General features: G+C 33.8%; 1 protein-coding gene across 1 annotated transcript in view; it reads left to right on the plus strand.

Moving 5' to 3' along the window:
• The first annotated feature begins 16,927 nt into the window (after nucleotides 1-16,927).
• LOC138693468 (uncharacterized) overlaps nucleotides 16,928-22,721 on the plus strand; it is a 63,853-nt gene continuing 58,059 nt past the window's right edge. The window contains exon 1 of the mRNA XM_069817449.1: nucleotides 16,928-17,080. Within this exon, the coding sequence (XP_069673550.1) occupies nucleotides 16,973-17,080 (108 nt within the window). The 5' untranslated portion in view covers nucleotides 16,928-16,972. The remainder of the gene's footprint in view (nucleotides 17,081-22,721) is intronic.

The raw sequence follows: 22,721 nt of genomic DNA on the forward strand, positions 1-22,721 counted from the left end.
TTTTGAAGCTCATATTTCTAGCATATTTAGATGTGTCAAAAAAATAGTTACGTATTTACGTTGTAAGATTGAACAAAGCTTAATTTTTGCAGTATTTGGTAATCATCAGGGGAAGGATTTCTATGTAAATACATATTTATTAATAAAGCTAATATCAATAATTTGCATTACCATTAGGTCTCACAATGTGTAGGGATGAAAAATGCTTCTTTCATTTTCCATATTTCCTCATATTTCAAAGTTTAGTACATATTTTAATTAAATCCCATATATTTTTCATATTTCATATAAAACAACAATTAAATTAAATAAAATTCCATTAACTTTTTAAAATACATCTTAACAATAGAGTTTTTAACATTCTCAGTAATTCCTTTAAAATCAGAGTTATTTGAAAATTTACAGTCCTCTCAACAATGGGAAAGCACATTAAGAAACTGTATTATGTTAATTTTGAAGTTTGTACCGGTAACAGAAAACAGATGTGCAGTTCCACAGTTACATGCTAGTCAGAATAGAAATTGGTACAGTTCTGTTAATCATTCAGTTAAGACTATGTTATATGTCAAAAGAAGCACATTCAACCACTTTAAAATTAAGAGGTTACGTTTCAGAATTTAAAGATGATAGTTTATAAAGAAGCAATGAAATATTATGTTGTAATTTGTGTCAGTATGCAGTATAGTCTACAAAAAAGTTCTGGTGCAACATAATATTCAAATCAGTAAACATCAGGCTAACAAATAACGAAATTCCAAGCAGAGACAAATATTGTTTTTAACAGAACCAACAACATTGAATGCAATGTCCGAGTTCAACATCGACCTGTGTCATTTTCTCATCTCTGCTGACATTCCTTTCTACAATAAATGAGAGCTTCAGGGAATTTCTTGAGAAATATACTCAACATAAAATCGCGGAGAGTCACTTTCTGAAAGCTTCGGAATTGTAAATAGTACTGAGAATCACCTCATTCGTGTTTTAGGTGAAGTTACAGATGCAGAACTACGAAAGGTCGTTGCTGTGATGAGAGGTGATTCAACAGTGAAGGCTAACTTGGACTTTTTCTCAGGAGACATTGTGAAATTGAAATATGCATCGACTACTTCTTCTGTTGTTGAACGCAGTTTAACGCAGTTTCAGTCAGTATAAATCTGTCCTCAGAGACAATAGAACAGAGGTCTCCGAAAAGCGTATCGTCATTCGTGCTCTCGATGCTGCCCGCCGAACACAGTGTGATGTAAGGCTAGAAAAGGGGAAGAGACTTGTAATTCAAGAGATAGGAGCGACCAGTGGGGAATAATAACTTTAAAAGAATAAGAAATATCATACGTTTATATATTATTTTGACATACTATGAAGCTGGAGCCCCGTCTGTTGCTATTGACACAAGCCATTGCAAATTCAAGCTCTTCTGTTCTATGGTGCCTTTCAGGGCCTGGAAAATATCTTCTCCAGTTGTATTTTGTAATTACATCTAGAAGACATTCAGACACAGTAAAATGTTCATTAACTCCTCGGATGAAAATGGCTAGGTGAGCTTTGTTATTTCTATCTGTGCTTTCGTGCAATGCAAGTGAGTAAGCTACAAACTATTGTGGTTTCGACTTCAGATTCAATTACATTTGCAGTCTTGAAATTCCTTCTCCGAACTGTAATTGGAAACATTTTAATTTTCTTAAACTTTGACTTTGACTTTGTTCTGGACACAGTATTTTTAGTAACGTCCTGTATGCACGATTTTACAAATGATGCTCATGTAAAGGGTTTCATTGATTTTCAAATATTCCAAGCTAAAACATAGCTAGCAAAAAGCTTTTTGTTTAAGACTGAAGACACGTGTGTGATTTGTGTTTGTATTTTCTTGTTTTATATTTATCAAAATATTTGTAGGCCTACACATTTCACCTAAAATTAAACGAAAAACTATATGTTTGTCATGCGCAACTGAGTGTAAACGTATTGTAATGTACTGATTATTATGTATAACCAACAGTCATATAGATAGACCCAAAATAAATTATTTTCACAAGTCCAACATGCCTGTAATTGTATGATATTCTTTGTGAAGAGTCGAGTATTGTCGTCGCATGTTGAATTTTCACACACCCTTAAGAATTTTCGAACAAATTAAAGCATTTCACATTCTTTCCACTAACTCAAAAAAAAAAAATCTCTTCCTATTCATCCTTGAATGTATTACGTCCATGATTAGAAGGCATTGTGTAAAGGTGGAACACGCCGACCAACACAACGATAATGGCAGTCCGCCACTGCTCTTCGTTTACGCATAAACATTGAGTGCAGTACAGGTGGAGACGTGTGAGGCGAAGCGCGCTCATTACGTACTGGCTTCGGTTCCGTTCAGGGGCTTACTCGCGAGTACACTTTTGGAGACGTCTGCAATAGAAGAAGATTCACTTTTCAGCACTTGAAATAAATGTTCGTAACCCAATGTTATATTAACAAGCAATAAAAATTATGTTTTGTCTGAAGTTCACATAACAAAATAGCACAATATACTCTTGGTTTTGTTTGATTAAACTGTACTAATATTTAACGTAAATAGTCATTTTTTTATTTACGTCCATTATATTGTTTGTTTAGTTTGATTAAACTGTACTAATATTTAACGTAGATAGTAATTTTTTATCATTTACGTCCATTATATTGTTTGTTTAGTTTCATTAAACGTTACAATATTTAACGTAGACAGTAATTTTTTATCATTTACGTCCATTATATTGTTTGTTTAGTTTGATTAAACTGTACTAATATTTAGCGTAGATAGTCATTTTTTGTCATTTACGTCAATTATATTATTGTTTGTTTAGTCTGATTAAACTGTATTAATATTTAGCATAGATAGTCATTTTTTTTATCATTTACGTCGATTATATTATTGTTTGTTTATTTGATTAAACTGTACTAATATTTAGCGTAGATAGTCATTTTTTATAATTTACGTTGATTATATTATTGTTTGTTTAGTTTGATTAAACTGTACTAATATTTAGCGTAGATAGTCATTTTTTATCATTTACGTCCATTATATTATTATTTGTTTAGTCTGATTAAACTGTACTAATATTTAACGTAGATACTATTTTTACATCATTTTAAGTCCATATTTGAGGCACTCAGAAGCAAAGTGATACAAGTGACATTTAGTAAGTTTTGAGATAAGTGACTTTGAAGTTGAAACGGAAATTAAAAAATCTGTTACAGGACTATGTTGCTGTAAATTTACAGTTGTATATGTTGGTACCTATATTTTTTAACTTCCAAATAGAAATTATCTATTATAAAACAGTTTAGGTAAAATAGAGCCCTAAAGTCACTTGTATTATTTTGCCACGAAAATAGTTTTGTGCAAGAGTTTTCAGTATTTTTATATTATTTAAAACAAGAATAAGGACATTGCTTACAACATTGAAACATTTCTGTCTTAATAGCACTTGAGCTTTCTTATTATCATATTATAACAAAAAATGTGTCTGTATAACCGAAAGAATCAATCAATCAATCTTCTTAATGTATCCATTTGATTGCAGACAACATAAAGACAACTAATAGTCCACTGTAGTATGTTCAGTTCTTTTTCATAGCAAATTAGGAGTATTTTGATCGGTGTTCATTATAGACGCCTGTTGCTAGTAGCCAGAGTTGTGGTGTAGTCTGTATAATATATACTGCAGAGATGTGTCTTCTGGAACTGATACTGATGATTTTAATTTACTTCTTTTGTGGATTATGGCTGGACAGTATAGAAGAATGTGTTCCAGATCTTCATCATGATTATTACACCACAGACAAGTAGGAGTATCAGAAAGGTGAAATCGGTGTAGGCACAATTATGTGACAATGTGATCTGTTCTGCTCAGTGGTAGAGCGCCTGACCGGAGACCAGGTAGTCGCAGGTTCGATTCCCGCTCGAGGTTGTGAAATTTTTCTTTCATACCATGGCATGATTGTGACTATAATAGTATTTAATTCATTAATGATGTCATCATCTAATTCAGTATATTACTGCAAATTTTAATGTTATCTCATCAAAACTGGTAAAGGAAATTTATTACCACGGATACAGTCATCCTTTCTTACTTTTTTATTAGGAACAGCAATAAATTTTGCAGTAGATTAATATACTAAATTAGAAAATGACACCGGCCTTAAGAGAATTGTGACTTTGTTAAAATAAATGTATTTAACACTATTTCCGTTCTCGTTCTCGTTTCCATTCCGGGTTTATTGTGAAGCAGCCTTTACATGGTTAAGTTACATAGTTTTGACTATTAAACATCCATCAACATGCCTTGGTGTTTTCACGTATGCCAATGTTGTAATATTGATCTAACTAATAGTACTGAAGTACAAATACAATGTAGTATAATAAAATAGTCGAATATATTGTTTGTGGATGAATCCAGTTTCATCATCATCATCATTATTATTATTATTATTATTATTATTATTATTATTATTATTATTATTATTATGAGTCCACCAATGTGGAGTAACGGTTAGCATGCCTGATCTCGAAGCGAGCGGACCCATGTTCAAATCCTGGTTTGGACAAGTTACCTGCTTGAGGTTTTCTAGAGGTTTTCACTCACCCCATTTCGAGCAAATTCTAGGTAACTTTTGGCACTGGACCCAAAATTCATTTTTCTGGCATTATCACCTTCATGTCATTCAGACGCTAGATAACCATAGCAGTTGATAAAGCGTCGTAAAATAACCAATTAAAATGTATTATTATTATTATTATTATTATTATTATTATTATTATTATTATTATTATATAACATTTATTGATGTAATAAAAGAAATTAACGACTTATGTAAAATGTTATTGAAGGAAGAAAAAAATAAGAGTTGATATTGTGAAACAAAATATGTAAACTGCAATAATTATCAAAAAGTATAATAATAAAATTACTTTGTCAGCATTTTTACATACGTAATAAATAGGATGCGTACTCCTTGAGAAAATCCCGCGTGCACCTGTGGATACGCGTACTACAGATTAAATATCACTGAATTAGATCAATAGGGACAGTTGCATATGTGATAAGAGGAAGGCACGTTGGTGGATTTTTAGATAGGCTACCAGTAGTCAGAACTTTTAACTTAATCGGAATTTTCCTCACTGATTTTTCATTACCCGGTGATTTCTCCACATACGACATTTTGTCACTCCAAATTTTGTCATCGATTCACTTTTGTCACCACCATATTTTGTCACCAAATCACTTTTGTCACTACCATATTTTGTCACCAATTTAATTTCCTCATCACTATTGCCACCAGAATTTTCCCCCCCCCCCTTCGTGTCGCTTCCCTTGATGACGCCTATATAAGATGATACTAATTCAAACAGAGGAACTATCAGGAGAATATCTTGAAGAAGAAAACACCGAACTAAGAAGCCAGCTTCATTCCTAGGTTGCATTGGCCTTTGTACCAGAGAATGATGTAGTTCACGCTTTCGATATTCTCCAAGAAAATGTTATGGATCTTCGATTACCTTGAGGATAATTATGTCATAGGTCGTAGACGTGGCAGAGGTAGGTAGCAGCCCATGTTCCCTTCAAATACATGGATTTGTTACATTCGTGCCAGGGAAAACCTGCCCAGAATAACAAATACTTGCGAAGCGTGGCATAGATGTTTCAATCCTTTAATTGGCAAAGCACATCCCTCCCTTTACCATGTCGTTGAGTTGCTACAGGAGGAGACTGCAAAGATACATCAGGATATTGAGAAATTAGAAGCAGGTAAGTATCCACCCAGAAAAAAGTAGAAATACAGGTCCTTCGGCAACAGAATCGTACGAATTGTCGATAGGTATGAAGCCTATACAACGGAAGATAACATCCTTGGTTACCTACCTGTCATAGGTCACAACTTCAGTGGAAATTTTGGTTGAAACTCCATAAAACAATGAATGTATGCAACTTCAAAATCCATGTTAATACAGAGCATTAAAATAATTATTATAAGTACAGTAATGGTTTTGGACTCAAAACAAAAACAGCCTAATGTAATTTTCTGTATTATTTTGAAGACGAAATCCCTTCAGTATCCAAAAATATGATGACAAAATGTAAATGACGACGAAATATGTTAGGTGACAAAATCTCCACAGTGATAAAAACATGATGACAAAATATATTTTATGATCAAAACTAATGACGAAAAATAGATGACAAACTATAACAGTGACGAAATTTCTTGTTACGAAATGCCCTACACCCACTTAATCGTGTATCTGATCTATTATGAACAGTTGAATGTATGAGAAAACAATAACACGTTGACGAAATTTAGGCAATTAAAACGTTTTGTAAATTTATTTTTAATATGTTTTTAAATATCTGTTTATATTTACCACATTTTAACATTTTAACTGTTTCATCTCACAAATGTCTAGCCTATTTAAATATTGCAAAACAAAAGAAGACTTGATGTTGCCACAAGTCGAAAATGTTTGAAAGTTTATAATATGTTAATAAAACAAGTTTTTCATTTTTTATATGACAAATCATTATGATTGAAAATTTAAGAAATAATAATAACTATAATAGTGATAATAATAATAATAATAATAATAATAATAATAATAATAATAATAATAATAATAGTAATAATAATAGTAATAATAATAATAATAATAATAATAATAATAATAATATATTCCGACAGAGTTAAGACCGCAAGGCTTTCTCTTCTACTCAATCAGAAAACGAAAAGAGCAATACACAATAATAATATGTTAACACAAAGGAAAATTAGGCCTATATAAGTAAGACAAAATGGAAGCAGGAAATTATTCATAAGCCAGAAGAATATCAGCCACTTTTGTTCAGCTGGTCAATGATTAGATGTTGACGATCCTGTTATGCTTGAATATTAAAGATACTAGCCGTTGATGTGTGAACAAATCGGGTAATACAGGAGATGTGTTGTCAATGGTTTTCAGTTTAATATTCAATTGTTTAACCATTATATTCATATGCACATGTTAAACCAGCAAGCTTATGTGGTTCAACACTTCATGAAAGCGATAAAACATTCCGCCCTCTATTTTAAGGAATAATAATAATAATAATAATAATAATAATAATAATAATAATAATAATAATAATAATAATAATAATAATAAAGTCGGCCTGGTTGGCACAGTTGGTATAGCGCCGGCCTTCTATGCACGAGGTTGCAGGTTCGATCCCGGGCCAGGTCGATGGCTTTTAAGTGTGCTTAAATGCGACAGGCTCATGTCACTAGATTTACTGGCATGTAAAAGAACTGCGGGACAAAATTCCGGCACACCGGCGACGCTGATATAACTTCGGCAGTTGCGAGCGTCGTTAAATAAAATATAGGCCAAGCTAAAATAATAATAATAATAATAATAATAATAATAATAATAATAATAATAATAATAAAAAGTCGGCCTGGTTGGCACAGTTGGTATAGCGCCGGCCTTCTATGCCCGAGGTTGCGGGTTCGATCCCGGGCCAGGTCGATGGCTTTTAAGTGTGCTTAAATGCGACAGGCTCATGTCACTAGATTTACTGGCATGTAAAAGAACTGCGGGACAAAATTCCGGCACACCGGCGACGCTGATATAACTTCGGCAGTTGCGAGCGTCGTTAAATAAAATATAGGCCAAGCTAAAATAATAATAATAATAATAATAATAATAATAATAATAATAATAATAAAGTCGGCCTGATTGGCACAGTTGGTATAGCGCTGGCCTTCTATACCCGAGGTTGCGGGTTAGATCTCGGGCCAGGTCGATGACTTTTAAATGTGCTTAAATGCGACTGGCTCATGTCAGTTGATTTATTGGCATGTAAAAGAGCTGCAGGACAAAATTCCGGCACACCGGCGACGCTGATATAACTTCGGCAGTTGCGAGCGTCGTTAAATAAATATAGGCTAAGCTGAAATAATAATAATAATAATAATAATAATAATAATAATAATAATAATAATAATAATAATAATAATAATAATAATAATAATGATAATAAAGGTATAATAGATACTCGCAAAACCATCTGGTTCTAGAACTTGAGCTGTAGTTTCATTTTTTTACAGCTGAAAATGACTAACCTTATGATTTCAATAGTCTCTCGATTGTATAAGCCTACATTGAGTTGTAAGTCTTCTAATGCATTTGACAATGGTAATAAGTTCTGTGGGTTTCTGTTGTCATGAAGAGACGAAAACAAATGCTTGACTATAAAATATTAACGCCAAAGATACTAGTTATTTACGATACAGTTGACATAAAAGCATTATTAATACACGCAACACTCTTGTCGTGTAACCACGGAAGTACATTAATATTGCGTTATCACACATGTATTGTGCAATATTTTATCTACACCAGTCAAAAACAAAAAAATAAGCAAAAATAATTTGACGTTTTAAATTTTTTTTTTTTTTTTTTTTTTTTTTTTTTTTTTTTTTTTTTTTTTTTTTTTTTTTTTTCCCCTGAGAAGCACAAAATTGAAGTTAACTATCTAGGTTGCAGATGAAATAATGTATTGTGACGCTATAATTCCGTAACAACCACAATGTTACGATAAACAAAACTTTGTTTTTACTGCAAATTTGTAATTTGTAAGTTTTAAGATGAGTGATTCTGAAAGTTTGCCTTCAGATATTGAAGAGCAAGCTTTAAAACCCATAGGCTAACCACTTAAAGTTAATGCAATAATTATTAGATCTACGTTGTAATATTGTTATAGGCTACTTAGTTTCAATACACTTTGAAATGCACTTGATGACATCATTTATTTCTGAAAACGAGTGAGATAAGAAAAACGAGTGTGGTAATGAACTTCATATCCCACATAAATTGCATAGGATAAAGACGCTATTACTTATGGGTGTGGATACAAATTCACTGGTATACAGTATACAAGCACACGAGAATGTTCCGTAAATAGTTTTATTACTATTTATCCATATTTATGTGAATAATTCCGACTTTGTATAAACTTTCTTTAGTTACATGTATATTGCACACGCACCTGTTTCGCGTCCATGTCAAAGTACAACTGAATTATATTACTTTTTAATGAATTACAACCCCCATAAATTATAATAAACAAAGTTGGTTATGTAGGCTATCTATGCGGACTCCCCCCGTTTACATTGTGGAGTTTATCTGTTATGATATAAGCATTTCCATGGCAATCGTAGTCGAATGCCATCAGTGTGAAGTCCATTCCATCAAATCCTTTCGTTCTTCTATTATTTTAAGTCGAATTAGACACTACACTTAAAAATTGATAAGCGAAAATTCACCGTGTTTGCAAATTTTTGGACAATTTTCAGAAGGCTATATTTTCACCAATATTGAACATAAATACATGATCTTGCCACTATTTGAAAGAGGGAAGTTTGAAATTTTATACTGATCTTAATGCACTGGATGTGAGCCCGACGTGTAACACAGCAGACGTCCAGGCGGTGATCCCATTCTTTCCAAACCCTCTCAAGCATGTCTTGTGTGACATTCCTGATTGCTGTTAATGCTCCTTCTCATTTCGCCCAACGTCATTGGAAGTAGAGGTATGTAAACATAGTCCTTCACGAAACTCCACAGAAAAAATCACACACTGTGGTATCCGGTGAACAGGGTGGTCATATACATAGGGTGCTTTATGCGGCCGTTGCAGAACCAATCCATTGATCTGGTAGCTGTTGATTTAGCAAATCTGGCTAATGCCACAACTCACGAACGAGAAGGAACACGGGTTTCATTTACAAGACGTAGCCCATCAACATTCACATACGGACGCCCGGAGGTATCTAAGTTAAATGTCTCAATTCCAATGGAGAATATATGGAAAAATAGCGCAACAATTGCTGTATCTGTTTCAATAAATCTTTCCATGAAATTATGCTTTCTGTCTGTAAACGCCCCCTGGATAAACAACTTTCTAGACGGCCTCTTAATTGCGGTTGAGTGGCCAAAATTTGTACAAGCACTTATTTTGACATTATTAACGTGGTGGAAGAAAAAAATTAAAATTTTTATCTGCCTCCATGAGAATGTTTGCTTGTCAGACGTGCCGGTATTTATGTGAATGAAGTATCACGTCACGTTGACTCTGCCTGATAAGTGAAGAGACCAATAAGTCAAGGCTCAGACGATTCAGAAAACAGTGAAATAAATTGTGTTAAATATAAATAATTACAGTACTTAATTATTCACGTCACGTTGACAATGTCTGAAGAATTCAAGGCTGAGACGATTCAGAAAACAGTGAAATAAATTCTGTTAAATATAAATAATTACAATACTTAATCTTCCACGTCACGTTGACATTGTCTGAAGAATTCAAGACTCAGACGATTCAGAAAACAGTGAAATACGTCTAGAACGCTAGAAGCTACGAAGTCTGCAAAATAATTTGCAATATTATTTACTGTATAACGATGTATTAGAATGAGAAAAGAGATAACTAAGGTTCACAATAAGTATCTTGCAATTGAGTTACTCATTTCCAAAACTCACCAACTCTCAAACCATAACATTTTCAGGAGGAGCAAAAAACTGTTATGCTCAGAATATGGACTTTTTGGTTTCAGCTTTTGTGTTAATACTACCAAGGAACCATAACATTGAGTTTCCACAAGCATTGTAGATCAATATTTAATGAAAACTGATAAAAATTAAGATAAAATTATTTTGAAAAGTTGCGTTTCAGAATCAAACTTTATAGACGTACCTATTTATTGAAGAAACAGATGGAAAACAAATAATGTAGGTAATAAGTATTAAATAATACGCAGATGTATACATTTTTATGAACTTGTACTTCACAGAATTTATGACCTAACATAATCACCTTCGACAATCAAAACATCATCTCCCATAGGTTCGTCTTAATCATGTTCCATGTCAAGGACATTATCATCAGCATTATCAGAAGGGGCATCACCTTCCTGAGCATTCATGTAGAAGAGATTTACATAGTATCTGAGTGATTCAAGCATCATTCACTGGTTCCCGCAGTGCTTCTCTTTTTTCACTTGGTTACTTAACGACGCTGTACCAACTACGAGGTTATTTAGCGTCGATTAAATTGGTGATAGCGAAATTATATTTGGCGAGATGAAGCCAAGGATTCGCCATAGATTACCTGACATTTGCCTTACGGTTGGGGAAAACCTCGGAAAAAACCCAACCATGTAATCAACCCAAGCGGAAATCGAATCCGCGCCCGAAAGCAATTCTGGATCGGCAGGCAAGCACCTTAGCCGACCGAGCTATGCCGGTGGCTAGTACTTCTCTAGTAGCTTTATAACATCCTTCACTTTATTTGGATTTAGAGGAAAATAATTTACTTTTGTCCGTGGATAGAGATTTCCAACTCGCTGGCCCTTCTTGGCTATTGAACGAGGAACGCCCAAATCTATTGTGTATGCCACCTCCCCGTGCACCAAACCAACATTATTTCTTCCTCTTTGGAGTACAAACCTTTTACATGGAAAAAACTGGAAATGCCAGTTGCTAGACTTCTTTAGTGCCATCTCTTTTGCTGTCTTCCGGTCATGGATTTCAAAATCCAACCCCACCCTTGTGCCAGTGCCGGACTCCTTGAAGATTTCTATGTACTCATTGGGGGTTAATGATGTTTTCAATTTTACGCACTTTCTTTCGATAGCACCGAATTCCCTATCTGGGAGTATGTAGGAGTGCCCAGGCATAGGTAAGTGCAACAGAATAGTTCTGATATTTTTTGGTGCTTCTGTTCAGCAGTGCAGTGATTACGATGGTGTTTTTGTTCTGCCCACCGGCATCATCTGCAAATAACCTGATGGTGTCAACAATGTTTGGGTAGACTGTGTTTGACAATCTGTGACGTATACATGAAGCGATTTCACTGGATCCTTTTTGACCTTCCATTTCTGTCGACACATATGTATATAAATGTGTTTTCAGTTGTTCATTGAGAGAGCGAAGAGCCCAAGTACATTGCGAAGTTGTTTATGTAAAACTGCAGTAGGAAATAGGCATCAATCATCTTTTGAAAGATTAGAGCCTTTTGGCTGTCAAAAGAATACGTAATGGCATTGTCACTGTCTTCTCTCAATAGTTCAAAGACTGTTTCTGATCTCTTACGAATTTCAAAATTCACTCGCAGTGCACTTTTTTCTTGTGAGTCTACTGCTATCCTAATTTTTTATCTCAATTCCGTGCATTTGGATCATTGCTCTGTTGCTGGAGACCCAAAGCCAACAATATAATTCTCAACGAATACTTTTCTAAAATATTCATATTCATATTTCACTATCAGGTTCAACTCTGTTATTGTAAGTTTTCCAAAAATGTGTTATTGAGAAGTGACTGGGAAGATATCTATTTTCCTCGGCAATAATGAGAATCAACGGTCTTTATGGACTCAATGAAATTTTTTACATGCATCATGTTATCCTGCATTCTTTTTGAACGACGGTCTCCTCCTCTCAATTCTTTAGGAGAATCTCTGATCAGGAAAACTTTCCTGCACAAGCGTTGAACTCGAAATTTTGAAATTAAAAAAATGTTCAAAAAAGCTTTCTGACAAACCTTTATTAATACACTGCCACTATCAACACGATATGATGGAATAACGTAATCAATGGTCATGGCTCTTTCCCAAGAATTATGATATTTAGCCTATGTCTTTTTAGTTGCTTACCTTTCGCATACCTCACTCTCGATAACAGACTTATAGGAACCCTGAGGAATCTTCTTATATTTTGCATGTTAAATTTGAAGCAACTGAAAACATGGTTGGGACTGTCGACTGCTTTAGTATGACCACAATCTGGATGGGTCGGGAGCCCTTTTGAGGAATGTCTCAAACAATCAAAAGAACCAAAGCAAATAATATGGCTTTGAATATACTGTAATATTTATTTTGTTCATAAATAATTGGAGTAGGACACGAAGAAATGTAACATGTTTTCTAATACGTGATTCAGGTAAGAGACTTGTTGTGTTGAGCGTACTAAATATTAAATTTATTTACGGAGAGTAATGACATGAGTAATCAGCAAATAATTTACCTCTTCTTTTTATTTTTGGTCTTCTCCCAGCTTTCCACGCTTCTGTTCGTCTTACGACAACTATTATATTACTAGGAGCAGGGACAATATTTGCATCAGTCAACAAAATAACTTTGTCTCGTCCAGCCATTTTGCTACAAATACAAATTACCAGCTATCATACTGGTTACACAACAGGAAAAGGTTAGCATGAAATATACCAGATCTTAAGTACATTTCAAAGCATAATGTGCACTGAAAGGGAATTAATTTTGTGGCCATTAAAAGAGTCAGCTTACTGATTAGTCAATAAAAAGATAATATTTTAATTTCTTAATTAAAGATAGAAGTACGTATTTAGTTCGAGGGCACATAAAATACGGAAGACCAGCGGATACTTGGATGATAGAAATACTTCCAACATTGAGAGATTGATGAAAATTTGTAATTTGATAGACAATAATGGAGAAGAATATTATTAAAATATGTATACAATTGTAATCATTGCAATCATGGGCTCCGTAAAAATGTACTAACATTGTAAAACCATATATATATATATATATATATATATATATATATATATATATATATATATATATATATATATACAATTGTAATCATTGCAATCATGGGCTCCGTAAAAATGTACTAACATTGTAAAACCGCATATATGTATATATATATATATATATATATATATATATATATATATACATAATAAGATAAACCTATTGGTAAGAGAGAGTTAAGAAAACTGCTGCAACGTTGGGAAGACCAGGAACATTTTCAAGACTTTCACGGAGGTCTTGGAGGACCTATGCCAAATTGGTTCGTGATGGTGGTGGTGGTGGTGGTGGTGGTGGTGGTGGTGGTGGTGGTGGTGGTGGAGGTGGTGATATAAGTCCGATATTCTTCTGACTTATGAATTTTTTCCTGCTTTCATTTTGTCTTAGTTAAAGTTAAAGTTTTTTCTTTTCTTTTGTAATATCTAAATCAGTTATATATTTGTAAGATGAAATACTTAAATTATTAAAATGTGATTAATATAAGCAGACATTTAAAGACACATTGTAAATAAATTTACAAATTGTTTTGATTTTCTAAAATCGTTAACATGTTTTTGTTTTGTCATACATTCTGTTAATGATAGATCAGATACACGATTAAGTTACAAAGTTCTAAAATTGCCTTCGTGCCTTCCTTTTATCACATAACTTATGCGATTGCTCCTATTGATCTAACTTATATTGAAATACAAATACAGTGCATTATAATAAAATAGTGAAATATAATACAGTATGACTTATCACATTGATAGTTTACATTAACACGTTAAGTGTATAACATAATATTTGTGTTAAAGTTTTCGCTCTTGTAGGGCATATTCAGTTCAGATACACTTCACTGTAATATTTAATTATCCTAAGTTATATTTTCGTTACATTATTGTTTAAATGAAATAAACTTATCAAATATGTTAAAAATTATGTATGAATATTGGTATAATATGTTCAATCTCATGAGCCTTATGTGTATGTACAGCTACCGAAAAAATTAATGAGACAACTCTTGGCGATGCGAAAGTCTAAGTTCTTCAGCGTAGTTCACAAGATATCAACGTAACAATGCAGGAAGACATCTGGCAGTGAATGCGTATTTTTCCCCATTCCAAAAACACACAAGTCAATATGTTGTCAGTGATCTGTCCATTTCTTCTACCGGTCCCTGATTACGTCCCGTGATCTTTTATGAAAATATGGAAGGAACCGTGTGGAAGAAAGTCACTTATCGTAGATGAAAGAAACAATGTTATTATGAAATCATAAATATAGAGCAATGACAAAGCCCACAAGGACCACGAGAAAGATAACAAGGAACACTAAAAGGACAAAGATAAGGACCACGATAATGATCACGAAAAGAACCAGGCCCATGATATGGGTTATGAGAAAGAAAACAAGAACCACGGTAATGACCACGGCAAAGACAACAGTAACTACTATTATAAGGACTACGACAAGGACCATGACAAGAATCACGACATAAACCACGACAAATGCAACAGTAAGGATCAAAATAAGGACCATGATAAAGATCACAACAAGGATTACGATAAGGTCCATTACTACAAGGATCATGATATGGATCACAAGGGCCATAAAAGAAACATGATGAGAACCAAGACCACAATAAGGACCATGACAGATACAACAAATACCACGATAAGTACCATGGCAAAGACAACAAATACCACGTTAAGAACCATGAAAAAGACAACAGGAAAAATGATAAGACTCATTACAATAATCAGGACCATGATAAGGATCACGAAAAGACAACAAGGACCATGATAAGGAACATAAAGACAAACAAGGACCACTAAGACGATGAGTGTCACGAAAATGACAAAGACAAGGACCACGATAAGGATCACGACATGCATAACGACAGGCACCAGGAGAAGGATCACGATACTTATCACTACATGGACTGCGATAAGGATCACAAGGATCACGAAAGCACCGTGATAAGGACCATGACAAAGACATCAAACACCATGGTAGGACAAGGACAAAACCAAGACAAGGGCAACGAAATTGACCACGATATGGATCACGATATGCGCCATGACAAGAACCACACATCACGATAAAGACCTCGACAAGTACAATAACAATGACTACGGAAAGGGTGATGACATGGTAAACAAAGACAATGAAAATTACTAGGAAATGATCACCCAAAGTATACTACAAGGATGTGACAATGACCACGATAAGGATCACAACAAGGACCCTACAAGGACACTGCGAATGACAACGATAAGGACCACTAAGGGACATTGGCAATGACCACAATAAGAATCACGACGTGAATTCAAAATATTTTCTTAATTCAATTATATTTTAAAGTGTCTTTTTAATGTCTCATTATATTTCTCTTTCAACATAACTAAGTATAATCAAATAGTAATAATGGCCATAGTAATAGTAGTAATAATAATAGTAATAATAATAATAATAATAATAATAATAATAAAAATAATAATAATAATAATAATAACAATAATAATAACTTATAATAATAGTTTGTTGCCAAGAAAATATAATACAAAGAAATGGTACTCGTGTTGAGGGGAGGATTCGATACATGATAATGCACACATCGATACATTCGATAATTAAAATGAATCATCACTTATAACAGCTGTCATCAGCACAGTGCACCCTCGGACTAGCGTCTTTCACCCGCGGATAAGAGAATGCACTATGGTGCAGCCGTAGCTGCTGGCGGGTATGCTCTCTGTCGCTCTCTTCCTGCTGCACGACGGAACATATTATTACGTTGCTCTGTTTACCCTTTACCCATTTCAGCAAGTGCTGACGACCACTGACTTATAATATAAATTGTATTGTAAATTCTAGATGCTATACAGTATTTTGACACATGATAATTATGACATCGTCCCACTTATGTCAAAAGCATGAGTGTGCATTTTCCCAGAACATGGTTTTGACATAAGAATGATGATATAATATCCAATTAATGGTTCAGAGTTAAAGTGAACGAAGTCTAGGTTAATCAGTTTCGAGTAAATTTATTTTAAGAATTTTCAATTCATTATGTTTTTTGCCAGATAATTCGGTTATAAAATATGTAAAGAATTTTCAGTTTTCAATCATACAATATACTAAATTAATTCAACTGTTTCGTGGTGGGCTTAATTCGTTAACATGACGACGCCGATAACTGCATAAGTGCAATAACTTTAATTCAAATTCATATTCATTTGTTTTTGACAGCTTGGACTTTGTTCTTTGGTTACAACAACTGCCTGCTTATAAACGGCAGCTGGGTCTTATATAGTTCAATTGTGCTGTGGTTGCTTTCTGTTCCAGACGCGATGAAGGGGTTTCTGTTAACGATGTTGGTCTGTCTTGCAGTCCGTTTGGCCTCGGCTGCCTCGCAGTGTGACTTGGGGAAGCAGATCGTTGATAAAGTGGATAACAGAGTAAGTAAAAAAGAAGACTATTTACTTTTACATAAAAATCACATACCCTCGCAGGAAGCTCTTCGATAATTGAAATTAGGATAATACTCTCAGAAACATGTTCTTTTGAAACTTTGGAATATTTCCAAAATTGAATCACGAATTGCAGAAACCCTACAAGCCAATTTTTTGGCAAATTCAATTTTCCATATGGTTGTAATATCCACACATAGACGACGTAGAAGGCTACAGAAATCCCTCATATCAAGTGCCCAGCGTACATTTCACAGCGAATTGTAGGAATTTCCAGGAACACTACATACTCAGGTCATGTAAAATTTTTTAGAAACTAATAAGAAAAGAAAAATGTTTACTTTGCTGTTCTTTGTTTTTATATAACTAATGGAATTCGGATATTTAAATATGCTATTCGCATAATTTTGCTTTTTGTATGTTTCTGTATTTTAAGACAATAAAATTTACCTTTTCCGTCTTCTTCACTTGAAAATTGTTTTGAAGAGATGAAAATATTTTTACTAGTAGTGAAATGAAAAAACTCCACATGTCCAGGCAATTAAGATTTTTTTCCAGTACATATTAAAAAAAAATAAAGTTCATGTATGTCAAGCACTAGAACATATTACTATGCTTTAATAAAATAGTAGTCACTTCAAAAGTGCAAGAACCATTCTAAAGATGATCAGTTTTTTGTGCCTCCTGAAAAATTTACCCAATTTTACATGAGGAGGTACTGCATTTCACTATTCAAATGTCGACTCTATAAGTCTATCTGTAAAATGTCATAATAATAAAATAAAAAGTTACAGAGGGTATTAATCGAATTCTTATTATAATTGGGTGTAACGTTGTGCTGTTCGTGATTGTTATTGTGAGCGTGATGAAGATTACAAGGATGTTTTGGACTTCAAATAAAAGTTATATATATATATACACATATACAATTTGAATATGGGCAGGGCATGTAGCACGTATGGGCGAATCCAGAAATGCATATAGAGTGTTAGTTGGGAGACCGGAGGGAAAAAGAACTTTGGGGAGGCCGAGACGTAGATGGGAGGATAATATTAAAATGGATATGAGGGAGGTGGGATATGATGATAAGAGACTGGATTAATCTTGCACAGGATAGGGACCGATGGCGGGCTTATGTGAGGGTTGCAATGAACCTTCAGGTTCCTTAAAAGCCATTTGTAAGTAAGTAAGTAAGTATATAATTTGAATTGGTAATGGAAATTACGGGAAAGCGGCTGAACGCATTTTAATAAATGACCCCTCATTTTGAAGCTTGGAACCCAAAGTTTTTTCAGAAAAATGGTAGTTTTCAATAAAATGTCAATTTTCCTAGATCATTTTCCTATTTTCCAAAATCCATCTTTCGTCAGTTTTGAGAACTAATTAATTGTATTTCAGAATAAAACAAAACACACACTACAATAAACAATACACTATTACACGAAGGATTGCGGACATAGTTATAGTTCAAATGGCTCAGATTCTTTCACATCATAATGCCAATATGTCGATCTTCACTTGTGCAATTTTTTGATAACATATAAAAAATAATTTACAGGTCTGATTCTCTGGTCTGTAGTTTTCCGAGTACAGAACTACAAAACTTAAGAATGTTTGATGACATTATTACCATTAAAATCACATACCCTCGCAGGAAGCTCTTCGATAGTTGAAATTAGGATAATACTCTCAGAAACGTGTTCTTTTGAAACTTTTGAAAATTTCCAAAATTGAATCACGAATTGCAGAAACCCTACAAGCCACATTTTTTCGCAAATTCAGTTTTCCATATGGTTGTAATATCCACACATAGACGACGTAGAAGGCTACAGAAATCCCTCATGTCAAGTGCCCAGCGTACATTTCACAGCGAATTGGATATTAAGAACTACAAAACTTAAAAGTGTTTGATGACATTATTACCATTAAAAATGAAATATTATTATAGTTAATGCAGCACATAATGCTATACTGATTATATAAAAGTGAAACCTTTTGGGGTTTTATGTAAGTAGACGCAGAGAAAATTTTATATTAGATCTCCAGTTCTATAATTTACTGAGTAACGGCTATATATATATATATATATATATATATATATATATATATATATATATATGTGTGTGTGTGTGTGTGTGTGTGTGTGTGTGTGTGTGTGTGTGTGTGTGTGTGTGTGTTGTTTCTGAAAACTATAAAAGTTACGTAAGGTAACAAAAATGAAATACTTTTATACTTATTAATCGAGAGGTGTGAGTCTTTTTCATATATTTAATGGCGGTGTGATTATTTATAGTAATTGGGTCATGCTTCCAATTTTAGCTGCATCTTTACACTACATCAAAATTAATTTCATATTTCTTTGGTTTAATCGATTAGATTATTTGTGATCGCTGCCAAGCATATTTTGTTGTAGGGAAAATAGCAGGCCATCTCACTTCTTGCTACCGTGATGAGTAAGTTTATTTCCCGTAAGCAGCAACGAATGAAACACTGAAACTGCAAACGATTTATGATGGACAATTTTATTTAGGGCGCATATAAGATTCTACAATACTGCCATATCATTCGCCTCCTTTTCCGCATCTCACCAATAGATTCCTCACAACAGCCTATATTACAGAAAATATCCAGTATTTGGTAGAGTAGTATTGTCTGGAGGAAGTGCAAAAATTACAATTCCTAAGAAAAGACCAAAAGATATTACTTACTGATAAAATAAGAGGCCTACAAGATTTTGTAGTCTCTTGATCACATCAGTAAAATCTCTTAGTGGAAAAAAGTGATTCTGCCCTCTACATTTCAGGATAGTTCACGAAACATGCAGCAGCTATAACAAGATGCTAAGTCTTTTGTTCAAAACATGACAAACCTTACATTTTCTTAACTTTCACCACGGCCGAGCTTTCACCTACTATCCGCATTGACCTGAAACAGCTACTGCATTACTCCTACATGAAAAACTCGCTGATCGTCCTGACATTGTCACTTGCGATTTCGCATTGAAACTCAAGAACTGCAGACGGATAGGTTCAAGGAAATGTATTTGGCATAAAAAAAACATTCAGAGAGAGTATGTTTCACTATTATGGAAGCAAGTAACTTTCAAAATGTCTGGTATTCTTCATTGAATATAAATCTGAACAATTTTTATTTGAACGTATATATATATTCATTTCTGTCTTCATAATCTCCGCATTTCCGCATTTCGATTCAATTCAATTCTCATTAATTACTTCATAATCGCTTCCTGATTTGATTCCATGAGGCCTAGTCTCGAGACAACAATGCAATTGAATAGGTCATTGCAAAAAGGTCATGAGTCAACTTTTTTGCGAAAATGAGTTATGCATTGAACATTGTGCTGTAGGGGTAGCCCGACCAGTCTATGTAAGAAGATTATGAATATACTTTCAAATGGTCCTGAAATCGAAGCTTGAAATTTCCACTTCTTGCAAAAAGGTCATGAGTCTTTGACTCGTGACCTTTTTGCAATGACTGACTTTAAATCTGTAGTCTATATTCAAAATGTTCATTCGCGGGAATTAATAGTGTTTCCTGTATCCTTTTCATTTCAACTTGAATACCCATATTTGAAGGTAAGATTTTGTTGTGGAAAGATGTCAGAATCCGATTCTTCAAGTTTTACCAGCTAAAATACACAGTACCCATTTTGTAGTGTCAAGCGAGCTGCAATAGCAGAATTGATGGTTCACCGTAGAAGGTCCAAAAAATGGTATGCCAATATTAATAAAATTTCTGAACTTAGACTAAAAGGAAATAATTTTTGTGGATTGACCTTTGATTTTATGCAAAATTTGCCGCTGCCAAATATTCCTGTATAGAACATTTTTTATTTGATATATTATGTGTTTGGCATACATAATCAAAAAACTAATCTCTCACATTTTTATGCATATCATGAAGAAGAAGCACACAAAGGTGAAAATGACGTATGTTAATTTCTGTGGAATTTCCTTCTGCATCTAATGAAACAGAATGTAACTGAGCTGCATCTATTGTCTGACAGGTGCGCCGGTCAAAATAAAAACAACACAATGATCCGCTTTTGTTTATCCATTGTAACAACAAAGTGATTCCAAATTATATAACGTTACTCTTTCCAATAAGAAGTCACAGCTTCCTACCAAACGACAGGCATTCTGGGACTGTACAGAAACTGATAAAAAGTTATGATAAGGTCTATCTACGTAAGGAATATGTTATGATTAAAAAGGTACCATGTAAATTCTCGGTAGAAACCATTGATGCTGTGCCTGTAGTGGACTTTAAGCGATATTGGTCTGTTTATTACAAGAAGACTTTTCTCTCTGAATCAAGTATGGGAAAAATTCCCAAGATACATAAAATGTCTTTTTCTCTAAGTGGATGGCGTTTGAATACAACTCAAGCTGCCCTGGTCAAATAAAAACTTAACAGTTCATCGATGGTGCCGGCAAAGAGAAATCCAATCTCCTTCACAGTTACAACAAGAATCCTGTACTTCCTACAGAGTTGGCTTATCCTTCAAAACAGATGCCTATCAATAAAAAAAATGGGAACATTCTTAAGGTGAAGAAGTACATATATTCCAGCTGAGTATACAGAGTTTTACGATCAACTTCAGGAAAGGCCAAGCCAAGGAGAAAAAGAAGTTGAAAATGATCAGGAGGACTAAAAACAAACAAACAAATAAAAAACTACTTTCTCAATCTATCTTCTATCCAAAGTGTGTAGATTTTCATTAGAGTTCATTCTTGTTCTAAATAAAATACAGCTATACAGGGTGATTCACGAGGATTTGCCATCCTTTAAGGAGCTTATTTCCGAAGACATTCTAAGCAAAAAATATCACATAAACATGGGTCCTATTCTCAATATTTACAGAGTTACGTTTCGTTATTGGCACGCATTGCTGTGAACGCGTGATCTTGGTCAGCGTGCAGTCAGCAGCCAGCGCGAGCGCTACGGAAATCAAATAGCTGTATGCAGTTACGTAGCATGACGAGTGCCGTTTACAAGCGTGCGGCGACATCTTTAAAAATGTGTTGCAAACTCTCCAAGACTGTAAATTAGGATGCAAAATTGAACTGCAAATAATTAAGTCGGTGGAAATGGTGTGATTTGCAATAACTGTTGTGATAAGTGCGTTAGAATAATGTAATTTTTTTTTAGTTAAAAATAGAAAAAGATGTCTGTACGAAGCAACTAAGGACTTCACAGCACATTTTTAGCTTCATAAAACTTGCTAATTAAAGAACTGCTACTTCTGAATGGTTCATTTTCTATTTGTATTATTCTTTTACCTTCAAACTAAACAAAAAACGTATTTTACAAACAAATTTAAATTAGTTTAACTCTGAAAATATTGAGAATAGGAACTATGATTATATGATATTTTTAGTTCAAAATGTCTTTAGCAATAACCTCCGTAAAGGACGGTAAAGCCTTGTGAATCACCCTGTATAATATGAAAATAGTATGAATAAGTTTTCTGATTCATTGTATATTGGTGCATTAAACAATTAATGTAATTAGAACATTATTTCCTAAAAATATATTTTATTAATTGGTAAAATATGGACGTTCATTGCAAAAAGGTCATGAGTCATTGATTTTGAAAATGTGTTTT

Source organism: Periplaneta americana, chromosome 17 (assembly GCF_040183065.1).
Source record: "Periplaneta americana isolate PAMFEO1 chromosome 17, P.americana_PAMFEO1_priV1, whole genome shotgun sequence".
NCBI classification, from domain to species: domain Eukaryota; kingdom Metazoa; phylum Arthropoda; class Insecta; order Blattodea; family Blattidae; genus Periplaneta; species Periplaneta americana.